General features: G+C 48.6%; 1 protein-coding gene across 2 annotated transcripts in view; it reads right to left on the bottom strand.

The window, feature by feature from the left end:
- Ror2 (receptor tyrosine kinase like orphan receptor 2) overlaps nt 1–16,573 on the bottom strand; it is a 178,203-nt gene that overhangs the window by 34,564 nt on the left and 127,066 nt on the right. For both annotated transcript variants that reach the window (XM_057787488.1, XM_057787489.1), the window contains exon 2: nt 1,494–1,571. In XM_057787488.1, the coding sequence (XP_057643471.1) occupies nt 1,494–1,571 (78 nt within the window). The remainder of the gene's footprint in view (nt 1–1,493; nt 1,572–16,573) is intronic.

Below are 16,573 nucleotides of genomic sequence, written 5' to 3'. Positions count from 1 at the left end.
GGGCACAATAGCGGCACAAAGGTTATAGGTGCAGCCAATCGCTTTGCACTTGGATTTAAGACCTGCTGCACAGGAGGAAACACATGCCTCGTACTGCTAGTCTGCCCAAGAACCCATGGCTGCGGGGCTCACAGGCCTCAGCAGGGAACCTACTACCATTTGCTGATCGGACATCGTATCAAACTGTCCTCTAACTTCCTACCTCTGTACCCTGATTAGCGCAGCTCTCAGACCCCAGCAGAAGAAAGTCTTTGTGTAGTGGGTGGTGGTCAACACAGGACTCACAGCTGGTCACAGCGCAGAGAGCAGGTGATGTGGGACACAAATGAAATGCCCACATGGCACCTGGATGGCTATTCTTGGTTATCAACTCGACTACATCTAAAATGAACTAAAATCCAAGTAGATGGGTAGGCCTGGAGGATTGCTCTTGAACTGAACCATTGAAGTAGAAAGACCCACTTTTAATCTGGGCCCACTTTTCTCGTGACAGCCTATATAAAGGACATGGAAGAAGGAAACTCTTACTTATTAGAATCGTCAGACCATAAACAAATCAGTGTTGTTTCTCTGGGGAACCCCGACTAACACAACACTCCTCTATAAGGCTCAGGGACCATGGCAGAAGAGGGAGGTGGAAAGACTCTTAGAGCCAGGAGTCAGGACAGCCAGAGTAAAGCTGTGCCTTCTGGATACAGCAGAGCTGCTGTGCTCACGGGCAGCTGTGGTGACCTGCACAGGAATGAGCTGGTCAACATCCCAGTACAGAGTGGGGAGGGGTCCGCGAGCCTCTGCTCCTGAGGGGCTATGGGACAGTTGGTGGCTGCTGGGAGAGGAGAGTCGGTTTTCTTGAAGGATGTGGCTCCTATTTGGTCAACCATGTTCCACTGGTTAGCCCACATCCATAAGCACACGGACGGCACACATTGGAGCTGACGGATTATTTAAGAAAAGAAAAGCTATTGTTTTTTCAAGAAGTAGAACATGTTGGTCTCCTTGCTCTGCCAATAAGACCTTGGTGCCCACACAAACTTCCAGGGTGGACGGAAGCCACCACAAGGGAACACAGCATCCTCTTTGAGATGGCAGCACAGAAGAGTGTCACCCTCTGAGATACCCCCGCATGGCTGTTTCACTGAGAAAAGTAAATGGGGAGGAGAGACAGTTGTTTGCGACTACTTAACAAATATCCAAGATGGGAGGCCAGCCTCTGAGTCCCTGCTCAGAACCTCTGAGCACCCTAAGGCCCCTTCCTCCCCAGTCAGCTATATTTCCTGTGGGCCTCTACCAGCCTCATCAGCCCCCAAAGCCTTTCCTGGGGGCGAGAAGAGACTTCAGGTAGGGATCTCACCTGACCAGCAATGGAGCAGCCCCAGGTCAGGGGACCCCGTCTTCTGCTTAATCAGGCAGGTCTAGCCCCCAGTGACAAGGGCAAAGCAGCCACCCCGTGGTATTCTATAACCACAACAAGGGCAGCTGTCCTTCTATCTTACCTTTCAGAGTGGGAAGTGGGCTGTCCGGTCCATCAAGTTGTCCCAAGGTGTCAATCGCATCTGAATCCTCCACTTCACCTGGGAGAAGAGCACACACATGAGACGCGGCTTCCCACCAGGGCAGACACTGTGAGCGCCAGTCTGCCCAGCAGCAGCAAATGCAGGCAAAGAAATGTCATGGCACTTCCTATTGGCTTTCATATAATCATATTTCTTGCCATTATAGAAGTAGTTTTTATCGGGTGGTGGTGGTGCATGTCTTTAATCCCAGCACTAGGAAGGCAGAGGCAGGCAGAACTCTGTGAGTTCGAGGCCAGCCTGGTCTACAGACAGAGTTCCGGGACAGCCAGGAATACACAGAGAAACCTTGTCTCAAAAACCAAAAACCAAAGAAAGAAAAGGGGGGAAAAGTGGTTTTTAATTTAATCCCAACAACAACCACAGAACAATAGGACTTGGAGAGAAGCCTCTGTGCCACCAGGGGGAGAGAACAGGAAAGAGGATAAAGAAAGGCGGGGCCGCTTATTAAAATAAAGGATTCTGATTCGTCTGCATGGACGGTCCAGGTAATTAAGAGTAAGATTCAGAGCCTTCCCTTCTTTCTGTCATCCCGGGCCTCAAACTCACTAGAAAGCCAAAGGCAGCCTAGAAGTCTTGATTTTCCTGCCTCTACCCCCCAGGGGTTAGGATGACTGACAAGTGTGTGTCCCCCCCACCAGGCTCTGAGAGTTAAAAAATTTTTAAGCAAAACATCCCTTCAAAATCCCCAGACCAAGTGTGACGTTCTTAAAGCTGTAAATGACAGGAACGTGATTTTCTTTATAAGGGCGGTTGAACACCTCCTCTGACAGGACAACTATCCACCCCAGGAAGCACAGAGCGAACTTGTTGGCAGAGCTGCCCAATGCGCTTGAACACTAAGGACAGTGTGGATTCAGTTTGTTTGGATTGACTTATCTCCAAATACAAACAGGAAGAGGCTCAGTGCTACTCAACCAGGGGGAGGGGCAGGTGCGCTACCAAACCATGAAGTCACAAGAAGCTCTCAATAGCCCCCCAATTCCCAACTGCCCCACCAACCCATTGTGTTCACTTCTAGCCTTTACCCAGGATCCAGGACTCAACAGGGTCCTGGTGGCTAAGGGTAAGAAACAGTGAGGCTTGGGGTGGCGCACACTTTCTATTCAGACCTGGATTAAAAGCATCAAAGACTATAGCAGATGGGCCGTCATATCCGTCTAAAGGGGGACTGTGACCCAGAGTGTTGTAGGGTGACCTTTGAGGACACTGGTGTTAAGTTGGACAGGCCAGGCACAAAAGGAGGAATCCAGTGTGATTACACTCGTGTGAGCCCCTAGTCATAGAAGCAAGAAAAAACAGCAGATGCCAGGTTCTGGGATTACAGAAATGGGGAGCCAGTATTTCCCCAGAATGGGGAGCATGATTTCAGTTTAGGGAGAAGAAAATCATTCTGGAGAGAGATGGAGATGGCTGCATGACACCAAATACGGTCAACACTACTGCACGGCAGTATGAATGGTAAAAACGGTTCCCATCACTTTATGTATACTGACCATAACTCAAGAGAGCCTCTGCCACGCTTTGAGCAAGCAGTCCCCCATAGGCTCAGCAGCAGAACACTTGGTCTCCAGCAGGCGGTGCTGTTTGGGAAAGTTGTGGAAACTTGGGGGACAGCCTTGCTGAAGGAAACAGAGTTTATAGCTTGTTCCACTTCCAATTTGCTTTATATGCTTCCCACTTGTGGTTAAAGTGATTGCACGGCTTCCTGCTCTAGCCACCTGCCACCATGCCTTCCTCCCCTCCCCCACCTCCTTGCCATTAGGGACTCTCCTTCTGGAACCATGAGCCAAAATCAACTCTTTCTCCCACACAGCAATAAAAAGTAACTATGTTGCAATGTCAAAGCTTATAATTTGGTGTTGGGTGACTGACTTCTGGTTAGCCAAGAACTGTATAAGTAACTTCACTTCCAAGACCTTGTAGGAGGAAGCTTTGCCTGGTGGAATAAAGGTCCGGCTGTGATTGAGGCAGAGCCGAGGGACCAAGTTCTTCAGTTTGTACCAAGGAGATGCTGGCTCACTTACTCCTGAATGCACACGTCTCTAAGCTGCTTCTTTTATCTCTCCATTGGGATGATGGCTTCCACATCACAGGGCTTCCAAAATCCATGGCAAACTCTGGTGCCCGTGGCCTCAGTCTCCTTCCCACCCACATGGCAGACTGGTGTCTAACCAGCCTCACCCTAATCGTCTTTCCATCATCCCTGGTTAAAGTCACCTACACCATTTTTCATAAAATATCTCCAGCCTACTGTTGGGAATCAATGTCTTTATTCTTTAAACCTGCCCCCCCAAATCCTACACAGTCCTTGGGGACAATCAGGCCTCCCTGAGGGCCAACAGCAGGCACTCTGATCTCACAACAGCTAGAGCCCAGTGGCTGCTGAGATAGGGAGGAAGAACCTGTAGTGTTACCATTAAAACCAAGATGGGGCAGCTGGAGAGATGTACCCTTAACTGAGCTGAATTTGATCCCCAGAATCCACACTTAATTCTTAAAAAAAATTCTCAGAAGCCCATGATCCGTGTCTACTGCACCTATGTAACAAGTAATTGATATACTTATATAAAAAAAAAAAAGAAAGGAAGGAAGGAAGGAAGAAAGAAAAAGAAAGAAAGAAAGAAAGAAAGAAAGAAAGAAAGAAAGAAAGAAAGAAAGAAAGAAAGAAAAGAGGCTTGGTAGAGCACTTGCAACCCCAGTGCCGGAGCAATGGAGACAGGCAGGTCCCTGGGGCTCGCTTGCCTGCTCCCTTCGCTTATTTACTGAGTTCCAGGATAGTGAGAGAGCCTGTCACAAGCATCAAGGTCGGGGGCACCTGAGGAGCGAGTGATGATCAAGGTTTGTTCACTGACTTCCACATGCATGCACTCACACACACACACACACACTCACACACACACACACGCACGCATTAACACAGGCAACCGTGGAAACTACATAGGGCTGTCAACAGACACCTCCTGAGAACTGCACTTCAGCTCCAAGGCTCAAAGTGGCGTACTCTGCGAGCTGTCACTCAGCACGGCTTAAAGGTCAAGAGACCGTGTGAGATCAAACACGCCGGCACTGTGCACACACACAACGCAAGAGGCAGTGAAGGTATCAGCTTCTTGGAAACCCACAAATGGTGTGAAACGGTCAAATGGATATCCACCCTGGCACAAAAATAAGAGCTGGCATCCATTCCACTGGTGGGGGGTGGGGCAGCCTGGCTTCCGCTTGGTCAGCTTTGGAAGGGACACAGAGGTGTGCTCCTGAGTGGGTGCCACCTGCAGAGTAGTGGCACACAGTGAGAGTCACAGTGGATACTCAAGGCTGGTATCTCTGGGACTGCTTTGCCCTTCCCTTGTACACTGAGGTTTGGCTCTTGTCCCTTCTGACCTCACGTGCTATGCCAATGAGGACATCTAAGCAAACGAAAGCAGTACTCACATAATTAGAAAACTGGGTGCTGGATCTGGCATGCCGAATACGGACACTCCTCCCCCAACACACAAAGCTCCGGAACTCAGATGTGAGAGGATCCAGGGGTTCGGTTTCCTCTGTAAATTACAGGTAGCTAGTATTTCGGGGTGTCGAGACCCTAGAATCCTCATACCATTCATTTCAGCAGAGATGGACTCTTCTATTATTTTCTAATGGAATAAAATAAAAGGGAGGCCCTCCATATTTTGAAAATTAAAAGTCAGATAATATTCAGGCCTGGAGAAATGTCCCCACTTCAGGCGCTATGGCCTCCTGAAAATGATAAGCAAACTGGGACAGGAAGGAGATTAAACTGGAAGATGGGGAGAAGTGTGGTCAGGGCCCAAGAAGGCCTTTCCTGGCCTTGAAAGGGGGCTAAGTGTAATACGAAGGAAACCCGGAAAGAACAGATAAAAACAGTACCCATACCCTACCCCACACCCAGAGTAGTACTGAGCTGGCTGGTGTTGTTGCCAGTTCAAAGTATCATGATCAAATTCCAGAACTTTCATCACCTGCTCACACCACCACCAAGTGACCTTGTTCCCGTCAGCAGTCACCCTGATCCCACCCCCTCCTGATCATCGCTGAGCCCTCTTCACTTTCCCTACACTGGACACTCTGATTATACCAGGTGTCTCTTCAAGCCTGTAGAAGCAAAACAGAAAAAAAGGGGGGAGGAGAGGTATTTAAATGAGGCCCACCATCCCTCATGGTTGGGCTCAACTGGTGGGTCAGAAATGTCCATACACAAAAGGCACGGGAGGGGTGGGTGACACTCCAGATGGCTCCAGGATGGGAAGCACATGGTGACTAGGTGATCACTGGTGGACGGTGGGTGAGGCTAGGAACAGACGGGCTCCTGTGGTAGACAAGCCCAAACGCAGCCACATTCCTGCTGCTAGAGTTGGGAAACTGGTGGACAGGAGGCTGGATTTCCCAACAGCAGGATGGGGGTTGCCCAGCTCCTGTCACTCGAAGAACACGCGTCAGCTGTATCTCTTCCTCCCCAGTCCCTCCACCCCATGACCACACAACAGTCAGTCTCTGCTCATGGCCTAATGGCTTTCTATCAACTCCACACAATGACCCACATTAGTCACTATTGCTGGCCCAGGTTAGCTGGTGGTTGGTCCTTGTGCCCAGAAAGTGTTCCCAGGTGCCATCCTGAGTACACCAGTCTCCATCTGTTTCCAGTTTTGAGCTCTGAAGTGTCTGAGTCACCTATAGTCAACCAGTACAAAAATATTACAAAACATTCCACGTATAAATAATTCATATGTTTTGAATTGTGTGCAGCTGTGGCCAGTGTGATACCATCTTGAGCTATCACAAAGAAATCGTCTGTGTGTCCACACAGTATGACCTCCCTGCCATCCGTTAGTCATGGAGGAATTAGTTACCATACTTTCTGCCTTTGTGCGCCTACGTCGCAATGCCTTCCTCATTCCCCTCACTGCATCTCACCATGGAGACATACCACCTCATATCAACACCAAAGCAGTGAGTACGGTACAGTGAGATAACCCGTGAGAAGAGAGACCCTTCACACAGCTCTACAATGCTGCGGTAACCATCATAGCTGCCCATCTTAATACCAGTTGCCGGTATTCATCTCTCACTGTATCTAGTTTATAGAGTGAAGGCTTTCACAAGTATATGTGCGTGGGAGCAAACATGTTCTACAGAAGAGCCTGGTACCCATTTGTAGTTTCAGGCATCTCTTGGGGTCTTGGAGGATATCCTCCTTGGTTAAGGGAGATGTGTGTAAGAGAAACCGGTTGGTCTTTACAGCAAAAGCTGTGTGGGTTTATGCTGTGCAAAGACTCGGTGCCCAGCCAGCTGGCAAGGCTGTGAAGTATGGCCTGTGCCCCTGTTACTTGGGTAGACATACTTGGGGTGATGGATTGGTTCAGTCACTCACTGTTGAAACAAAAATGCTAACTTAAAACAACTTAAGGAGAAAAGGGTCTACTTTTAGTTCAGTTTGGAAGTGCAGTCCACCATGGAAGAGGAAGGGATGGTGGCAGAACCCTCGTCCAGCTGGCCTCTCAGAAGCCATTTTGAAGACAGTAAGAGGTGAACATTGGTGCTCATCTTTTTATTCGGGACAGACACACAGGCCATGGGATGGTGTCACCCACATGCAAAATGCATCTTCACACCTCAGGTAACCGAGTCTGAAAACTTTCACACATTGGAACCAGAGAGATGCTCAGAAGAGTACTTGCTCCTCTTACAGAAAACCCAGGTTCAATTCCCAGCACCCCCACGGTGGCTCACAGCTGTCTGTCATGCAGTTCCAGGATACCCGACACTCTTCTAACCTCAGGCACCAGGCACACACAGGGCACATATGCACACATGCAGAGGATCCACCAGGCTCTTCTGGCTTCCGAGGAACCTGTACTCATGTTTACATACACCCCACATGGGAACACACACACATAGACACATAATTTAAGACCTTTTCTTTCTTCTTTCTATCTTTCTTTTTAAGAGTAATATTTCAGCCAGGCACTGTGACTCATGTCTGTAATTCCAGTACTTTGGAGGCTGAGGCAAGGCTGTCTAGGCCAGACAAGGTTGAGACCCCATATCAAAAGAAGCCCTAAACCCAACCGATATGTTGGATATAGAACAACATATCCATATTGGGTGATAAATGACCCATGCTATATAAATGCCAACCAATAGGGGACAGGGAGGGACAGGTGTGCGGGATGCGGGTGTACTGTCCGACTAGTTACACTCTCCCTCACTGTTCCATCCTTGCAGACCACAAAGAGCTGTCTAAAGCATTCTGCCTCCCAACATCTTATATGCTCCATGACAGCATCCCGGGAAAATGATCCAAGCATGACCCCAATAAGCAGAACATGACCCAGACGTGTGGGTTTTATGTGTTACTGGCTGATTCACGGGGCATTTCAACAAAAACGCTGACACAAAATAGCCAGGGGACTGCTGAGGGTTTTAGTTGAACCCCACTGTAGCTGCCCTTGGCTAGGTGGCACCAGTTTTCCAGAACCAACCTGTGGCATATTCTGGAAACACATTATCAGTGGATGTCCTTTGTAGTCAGGGCTGGACAAACCACTATCTCTGCAACAACCAATGGGAATAGTAGGCTCTGTGTCGCCACGGAGGACGCCTGTAGCAGGCATGTCACACGGGGGCACACAGTTGACGGGAGCCCTGCTCAGATGCGTGTGACTGCTGAATGAATGAACCCCTTCTAGTCAAGCAGCGCTCGCCTGCAGGCCTTCCTTCAGCATGGCCTCTCGTGCGACACTCTGAGTGACAGCATCCAGGATAGATTCTCAGGCTCCTTTCATCATAGCCTCTAGCTCTCATTAAGGGCAGAGGCAGAATTAGGCAAGAATTCGCTAATGAAGTTCAGCCTGTACTCTTGGACTCAAATCCACGGTGCCAGGCTAGCTCTGATTGGCGCTTCTTTTTCGGCACATTTTGTCGTCAGCCCTTTCATCTGTGACTCTTCACCTGGTGATCTGAGTCAGCATGCTCCCCACGATGTGATTAGAGGCTGGATTCAGAGGACCGTGCACACTTCAAAGCCTCCTCCTTTTAATTAGTGAGGGGTTTATTCTCCAAGGCCTGACGCTCTTGGAGCTGGTCCCCATGAAAAGATAATTTCCAAGATGCGAGGAAAGAGTCGGTGCAGACACTGGAGTGTGTTATGCCAGCAAGCCTTTTGGAGAGCAAGGATAGGTCTTATGATGATCAGGCTGTGTGGAAATTCAGACAATGTAGCCACCTGTCAACCCATGACAGAAACACTGGTCGTGTGTGGCAAAATGACACTATCTCAATAACAAAATCAACAATCCAAGAATATGCACAGTGCTGGAAGCATAAGAGTTAAGAGAAGAGAAATTACTACCTAGAATGAGCAAGGTCCAAAGTCTTGAGACGGTGGGTGGCTAGGGACCATGTTTCCAGGAACACTTATTAAGTGTGACACCGTGAGTTTTCCCTGCCAGCGGGAAGCCCATACAGCACTGGCGGTGGGCTGTCAGTATTTAATCGGTAATGGTCTTAACGGTTTGTAAGGCTTTATTTTCATTATGTCTAAGTTGGGTAAATATTAGCCTCTGGTCCTATATTCCTTAAAGGGTTGCTTAACTCTGCTTTAGAAATACGATATAAAATTCAGCAAACTGAAGATAGAATAACCACTGTCTCTTGCCGGCCAGACCTTGGCTTTGATCCCATTTCTACAGCAAACATACTAAACTCCCAACAAGTCCACACACCGGCTCAAATCCCTTGAATATGCTTTCATAAAGCTTTTTCTACCTTCTGCCTCTCTCTGCCCTGAGCCCCCCAACAAAAGCCTACTGTCAGGAGCCCAGCGAATATTTGGCTGAAGGGAGAGAGGCCCCGAGAGCTGCTGAATTGGGGCCTTTCATGAACTTTCTCTCTTTCTGACACTATGGTTTCTGGCAGTTAGAGGCAGGGGGATTGCCAGGCATGCCCTACCATATATTTGGGGAAGGTGGGACTCCACCCTTCACAGGGACACGGGCTCTGGGGCTTGCTTTCTGGATGGTGGCGTTCTACACCAGACTGAGCAGGAAAAGGGCAAACAGGAATGCCGGCGGAATAGTCCCAGCTCCTGTGTTTTCTCACTTGGTTTTCACAGAAGAGTCTTTTGAAAGTGAGTCACTGCCATCACCTGCCCACTTTGAATCTCTGAGAAATTTTAATTAGAGGTGGAGAAAGGTATTTGGAAACAAAAGTCTGAAAAGCAAGTCACAAAACTGCCTTTTCCCATGGAAAAACACTCCTTCATTTACTTTATAGAGTCTTTAGGATCAGGTAACAGGTGGGCTCCTGCAAGGGTCAGTTGAGGGCATAAGGCTTGGTATGGTTCCACTAGGAAGCTGTGGACTGCCTTGTAGGGAGATGGCACCTTTGTCCCCAGAGTCTTCGGCCTATTCGGGATGAAAGGTCTCTGACAACTATGACCTTATTCTAGAAACACTCAAGGGATGAACATCTGACACCATCAAAGGCAGAAGTTTCAATTTTTAAAATTATTTTATTGTTGCTATTATTATTATTATTATTATTATTATTATTATTACTGAGACAAAGTTACACTATGTATCCCGGATGGGTCTGGAACTTGGTAAATAGACCAGTAGACCAGAATGACCTCCAACTCAGAGATCCAGCTACCTGTGCCTCCCAAGAGCTGGGACCAAAGACATGTTTTATACATTCAACATCAATGACTTTTAAAAGTAGTTCTTGTTGGGGCTGGAGAGATGGTTCCGCAGTTAAGAGCATGTGTTGCTCTTGTGGAAAATCCAAGCTTGGTTCTCACCACCCACACAGGGTGGATTACAATGGCCTGTACCTCCAGCTCCATGGGCTGTGATGCCCTCTTCTGGCCACTCTGGGCACCTGCACTTCATGCACAGACACACAAAAGATGTGTAATTCCCCTCTGTATGTTATGAATATGTTTTATTACCACTGGTTAATAAAGAAGCTGCTTTATGCCTAGAAAATAGCTAGGCAGGAAAACTAAATTGATTGCAGGGAGAAAAAAGGCGGAGTCAGGCTGACGTCATGTAGCCACCCAAGAAGCAAGAGGTAACAAATTACAATTCTCGTAGTAAAATATAAAGTAATGGAAGTGGGTTAATTTGAGATGTGAGAGTTAGTAAAGAAGAAGCCTGAGCCAATAGACCAAAGAGTATATAATTAATATTAAACCTCAGAATGGTTATTTCGTAAGTGGCTACAGGAGCTAGTGAGTGGAACCTGGTGGGTGGAGAGAAACTAGTCCAGGGAAACCAGCAGAATAGAGAATATCTGTAGCTATACACATATACATAATTAAAGATAAAATAATTATTCTAAAAGTGGCTTCCATATTACATTCCCATGAAGCTATAGCAAAAGCCACGTTCTGGTGATTCTCTTGCTTGTTGTTTGTTTCTAAGGCAAGATGTCACTAAGTAACTCAGGCTAGCCTGGAATTCCCAACCCTCCTGTTCCTGCCTCCCAGATGCTGGAATTACAGCATATACCCCCATATCTAGCTAAGATTAATGGCTTAAACCACAGAGACTGGTTTTCTCGTGGCTCTGCAGGCCCTGACTTCAAGATCAAGGTACGGGTGGGTTTGTTTGCTCTGAGGGTCCTGGGTAGCCTGCTCCAGGACACTCTCCTTCACTTGCAGGTGTTTCTCTTTACCTTTGGACTAACCACATCATCTTTCCTCCACCTCAGTCCATCTCTGTACCCACATTCCTCCTTCTTAAAGGACACTAGTGATAGGGGAGGGGTGTCCCCAAGGCCCTCATTTTAGCTTAGTCACATATGCAGAGACCCTATCTCCAAATCTGAGGTCAAGTTCAGAATCCCAGAGGTGAGGATCCACCAACACAGACACTGCGAGCTGATGCTATTCAGGCTGTAATGGGCGCTGTTATTTATCCCCACTACATGACTGGGATGAGTTCTTGAACCCAGAAATGTCAGGACCAAGACAAGACCAAAGGCTTTACTTAGGGCAATCCACTTAAACTACATCTCTATGAAGCTTTGAACAAGCACAGTCAGCTGGGTAGGCAACTCTCTGCACAGGAACAAGGGCACCTTATATGGGAAGAATTCCCACTCCATGTTATCTCAAGCAAACTAGGCATTCAACCATGCAGAGGTCAGGTCCTTAACGCTTCGGTTCTGAGTTCAGTCGGGGGCAGCGCCTGCTCAGCTTACGATTCTCAGGGTCTGGCAGAGTCTCTAGAGCTGGCCCCAACTCGACCTTGACTGGCATCCACGTGAGAAGGGCCGCTGAGGTTCTAATTTCGGCTTGCATGTGAGCCATCAGCTCCCACTTAGGTCCTTGTTTGGAGCTGCCATGGGGGAAGGAAACAGGTGTGACTCCTGTGGGGCCCCTTTCAATGCCATCATTTTATTCCCCTTTGAGGTGGAACCAACTGTCTCAAAGGTGATCTTTATATTAATGTTGGCTTCAAGTGACTTAATGACGAACATGCTTGGGTGGAGAGAGACGCCTCCATGTCCTGAGAGGCAGAGCAGTCCTGGCAACTGATTGTCTCACTCACCACCAGCACCTGCTGGGGACAGAAACACCTTCAACCTCAGCTTTGGATGCCAGCTCCTTATGGAGGTATGTCACTGCCAGAAAGCCCAGCCCCACCAGTCAGCAGTTGGAGCAGGTGTGACCCCAAGCTCCTCCCTTGGCATTTCCAGCAGTAGCTGGGCATTGCCACTTGTCCTAGTTTTGTGCCCAGATGAATTTCTCATTCCTTTTTCTCATTATATTTATATGACTGCCATTTCACTCTGAGGAGCAGTATGTCAGGCCCATGGGCACTGTGTGGGGCCCAGTCTGGCATGGCCACCATGGCCATGTTTGATAATGGTCTTGTTGGATACTCGTACAGTTGATGCTTCTCCATTTATGCACAAGCCTTCTTCACGGCCTCCTGTACAGACCTGCCTCAGTCTCCCTCCCCATTCTCCTCCTTCCCAGTCCTCTACATAGAAAAGTTTCCCTTCTCCAGCCTTGACCCTTGGATGACTCACTTTAGTGACACTGAGATGCCACAATCCCCAAAGTTAACTTTACAGGCTGAACTGCTCCCCCCAAAGGCAGCTGATTCCCATAGCCCGCTCCCTCCTCCACGTGCATGTCTGAGAGAGAAATCACACTTGGCGTGTCCACACACGAATCTGGCCTCCTCCCCAAGTCTGCTCCCCAGCAGCTCTGTGGCTTCCTAGACCGGATCCCCGCTCTGTTCCCCGCTAAGGCCCCAGACACTGAAGTTATCTCTGATTCCCTTTCCCTCAGCTGCACCAGAGCAGCACCCAGTGTCTTTAGCTCCGTTTCCCAGACACTCCCAGAGCCCACCATTTCCTCCGATAGCACCAGGCTCCAGCTACTCTCCTTTCTGCACTACTTCACAAAAACTGCCTCCAACAAGGCCTCTGGACTGAACCTCTAAACCAACCCCCAGTTGGGGTCCTTCAAACATGCAAGGCATCAAATGCCAAGGCCAAAGTTTCAAAGCCAGGTTAAGAGAGTGCATCCCTGTACCCAGCAAGGGCCACAGTCCACTCACACTCAGGCCCGGGCAGGGGGAAGTCTCTCAGGAGGTCTCCGGAGCGTGTCCCCCAGGGCTCTTGTCTGGGTAGAATCCTGAGGAAACTTCCCTTCTTTAGGAGCTGCTGGGGTGGCTGGTAACTAGGTGAGAGTGCGCACTATGCTAACACCCCATAATATACAATTTGCGCTTAGGAACCTTTGAATAGATAAACAATACTATGAACAACGTATAACCGTATAACTAATTTTAAAATGGCTCACAAGGCCCCTTCCTCAAGCAAAGCCCAGGTCCTATCCAAAACACTCAACACTCTTCTCATGAACACATCCTAACAACTCTAGCAACCTCCCTGCTTTATCCCATTTCTTGATACTTCCTTTTCTTTGTTCTGGAACAGACCATTTTTCAAGGTAGCCTCAAAATCACTAAGGAGCCAAAGATGATGACCTTGAACTTCTGGTCCCCCCCCTTACCTCCCCAGCGCTGGAATTAGAGGTGTGGACCACCACACCCAGTTCATGTGGTTCATTTTACCAACTGAGCCAGAGCCCTAGCCCTTCCTCGACACTCTGGAAAGGGGCTATTTATCTGCTTAGCTCCCGACTCCCCTTTGAAACAATAAGAGCATCGGTGAGTTTGTTCGCTGATCGCCTGGCCCAGAACCTGGGGCATGGCTCTGTGGGTGCCCCTTAGACGAGCGGATGGCTGAGTGAAAAACATGGACTCAAAGCCTTCCAGCATCTTCTCATCTATATAAGACTTAAAGCATGCGTGTGCGTGTACCCGTCCACAGAGTGCTGTACACATGCAAACATACATATACAGAGAGAAAGAGACAGAGAGACAGACAGGCAGTGACAGAGAGACAGAAACAGGCCAGTTACCTCTGCCCTGGCCCTGGCCATACACTCCTCAGTTTCTCAGCTCCAGCTGCCTCCTCCTCTTGAACTCTGCAGTCACTCTTCATTCTGCCTAAGAGACTTCGGATATCCAGGAGGACGCCAGGCATCCACAGTCTCCTCCTTCCTTCTTCATCTTAGCTCATTCTGGTCACGTCACTTCTTATGATTTGGCCCGGTCACAGCTTTACTGACATTGTGTGCAGGGTGTGTGTGTGTGTGTGCAGGGTGTGTTGTACATGAGTGCACAGAACATGCACCTGTTTGCCTCTGTCTTACATTAGATAAAGCTAAGCTTTAAAGGGCAGTGTTTAGTCACTATGGGGTGTGTGAACTGGGAACTGACCCCAGTCACTGGGACAACAGCTAGCTGACAGACAAGCTTGCCTTGGTGATGATGGGTCCCATCACAGCAATTGCAGAAGTCTCTGAGTTGGGGCCAGAGAGAGACTTTAGCAGATAAAAGCACTGTGTGAGACCTGAGTTCAGTCCCCAGAACCCTTGTGGAAGCCGGATGTTGAGGCTCACATTGGACACGGTGGTTTGGGCCTGTGATCCCAGAGTGCCGACTGCAAGATGGGAGGCGGAGACAGGATCCCCTGCACGCTCACGAGCCAGCCAGCCAGCCAGCCCAGAGTGTGCAGTGAAGAGCTGCAGTGGAAATAACGCGAGAGACCCTGCCTCAACAAGGTGGAAGACGAGAACTCCCAAAGTCATTCCCAGACCACCACACTTACTGCCTGGCACATAGCTGCCCTCAATACATGTATTAGATAGATGAATAAAGAGGAAGACTTAAAAAAAAAAAAAAAAGCAATGGGTACCAGTGAGATGGCTCAGCAGGTTAAGTGGGCTGTCACCTGTAAACGTTTCCTGGCCGCCCAGACCCAAATAATAACACAGAAACTATATTAATAACAGCACTGTTTAACCTATTAGCTCAGGCTTCTTGTTAATTAACTCTTACATCTTAAATTAACCCATTTCTATTAATCTATGTATCATCATGAGGCTGTGGCCTACTGATAAAGTCTGGCATCCTTCTCCTTTGGCAGCTACACGGCATCTTCCTGACTCTGCCTACTCTCTTTATATCTCTGTTTGGATCTCCCACCTGGCTTTATTTTGCCCTGCCAAGGCCGAAGCAGCTTCTTTATTAACCAATGGTAATAAGACATGCTCACAGCCTACAGAGAGGAATCCCACATCAGCCACTAAGCCTGACAACCTAAGTTTGATCCCCAGGAACCACATGGTGAAGGGCCCCCATCCAGCTTTATTCGTTTTCTCTAACAATTGAGCAATTAAAGGGGAGGAAAGCTCTCAAACACAACAGCAAGCAAGCAACAAGTAAAAACCTTTATCAAAAGAGTCAGGCATGAGTATCAGTGTGCGCACACACAGAGACAGACAGACAGACAGACAGACAGACAGACGAGACAAAGACAAAGGTGCCCCACAAAGTGAGAAGGGGATCCAGAAACCAAAATCCAAATTCCTCAGGAGAGCCTAAGACATCTGAGTGTTTTGGTAGCCGAGGGCAGGTCCCCTTCCCCTAATTTTGTATCAGTTGACTTGAAAGAAGAAAGGGCAGCAGATAGTAGGTAGACAGCCTCAGGTAAACATGCACATGACTGACCTTGTATATCTGACAATCTGGACTAGTTGGTCGAAAGAAGCCTCACTGGTGAGAGAGAAAAAACTCACCAGGCCTTTGTTCCTGATCAGGAAGGTGAAGAAGTTGCAGATTTGACACTGTTTTTATTTATCACTGGCCCCTTCACGTGTGTGTGTGTGTGTGTGTGTGTGTGTGTGTGTGTGTGTATGCGTGCGTGCGCGCATGCCAGGGGTCTGTCCAGTTCCTGGTCCCTCAGAAACAGAACCAACTGCTGTGAGTCCACTGACTTCAACAACCACACACTCTCTCAACCTCACCTGAACACTAAGAGAGTAAATAGTGTTTTTTGGTTTGTTTTCAGTTTGTTTGTTTTTTAATTAAACCACTACTCCCACAAACAAAAAGTTTCTGAGGCTCTACCCCGAGTGCACACCAAAGGTGGAGTAGCGCCTACCAGCGGTGCCCCTCCTCCTCCTAGGAGCAAAGCAATTGTCTTTCTACCATGCATCACTCAGTCCTTGTGTCTGCTGAAGGCATTCACTTGCGCCCTGTTCCCCAGCCTGTGGTCACCCCAACTCCCCAGCGGCCCTGCCTGCCGAGGCACTGAGGTCTCGCTGAAGAGTCCTCCTTCACAATCTGCACCCAGACCTCCCACCACATAGAACTGCAAATGGGTAAGAAGGAACGCTACCACTTTAGACTCTGCCAGATCCCCCTCAACCGTGAAGCACGTCCAGCACCTCTGAGGCAGACACCACATGCCAGCAGCAGCCTGCTGCAGACGGCTTCCAGCACAGAGGGAGGAGAGGATGACCTTACTCCCTGCTTCAGCAACAAAAACAACGAAAAAACAATTTTATACCTCAGAGCCCCAGAGGCAGAAAATTCCCAATCCGAGAGAAC

This window comes from Chionomys nivalis, chromosome 13 (genome assembly GCF_950005125.1).
Source record: "Chionomys nivalis chromosome 13, mChiNiv1.1, whole genome shotgun sequence".
Lineage (NCBI taxonomy): Eukaryota > Metazoa > Chordata > Mammalia > Rodentia > Cricetidae > Chionomys > Chionomys nivalis.
The sequence above is the reverse complement of the archived record's forward strand: the minus strand, read 5'-3'. Positions and strand labels throughout refer to the sequence as shown.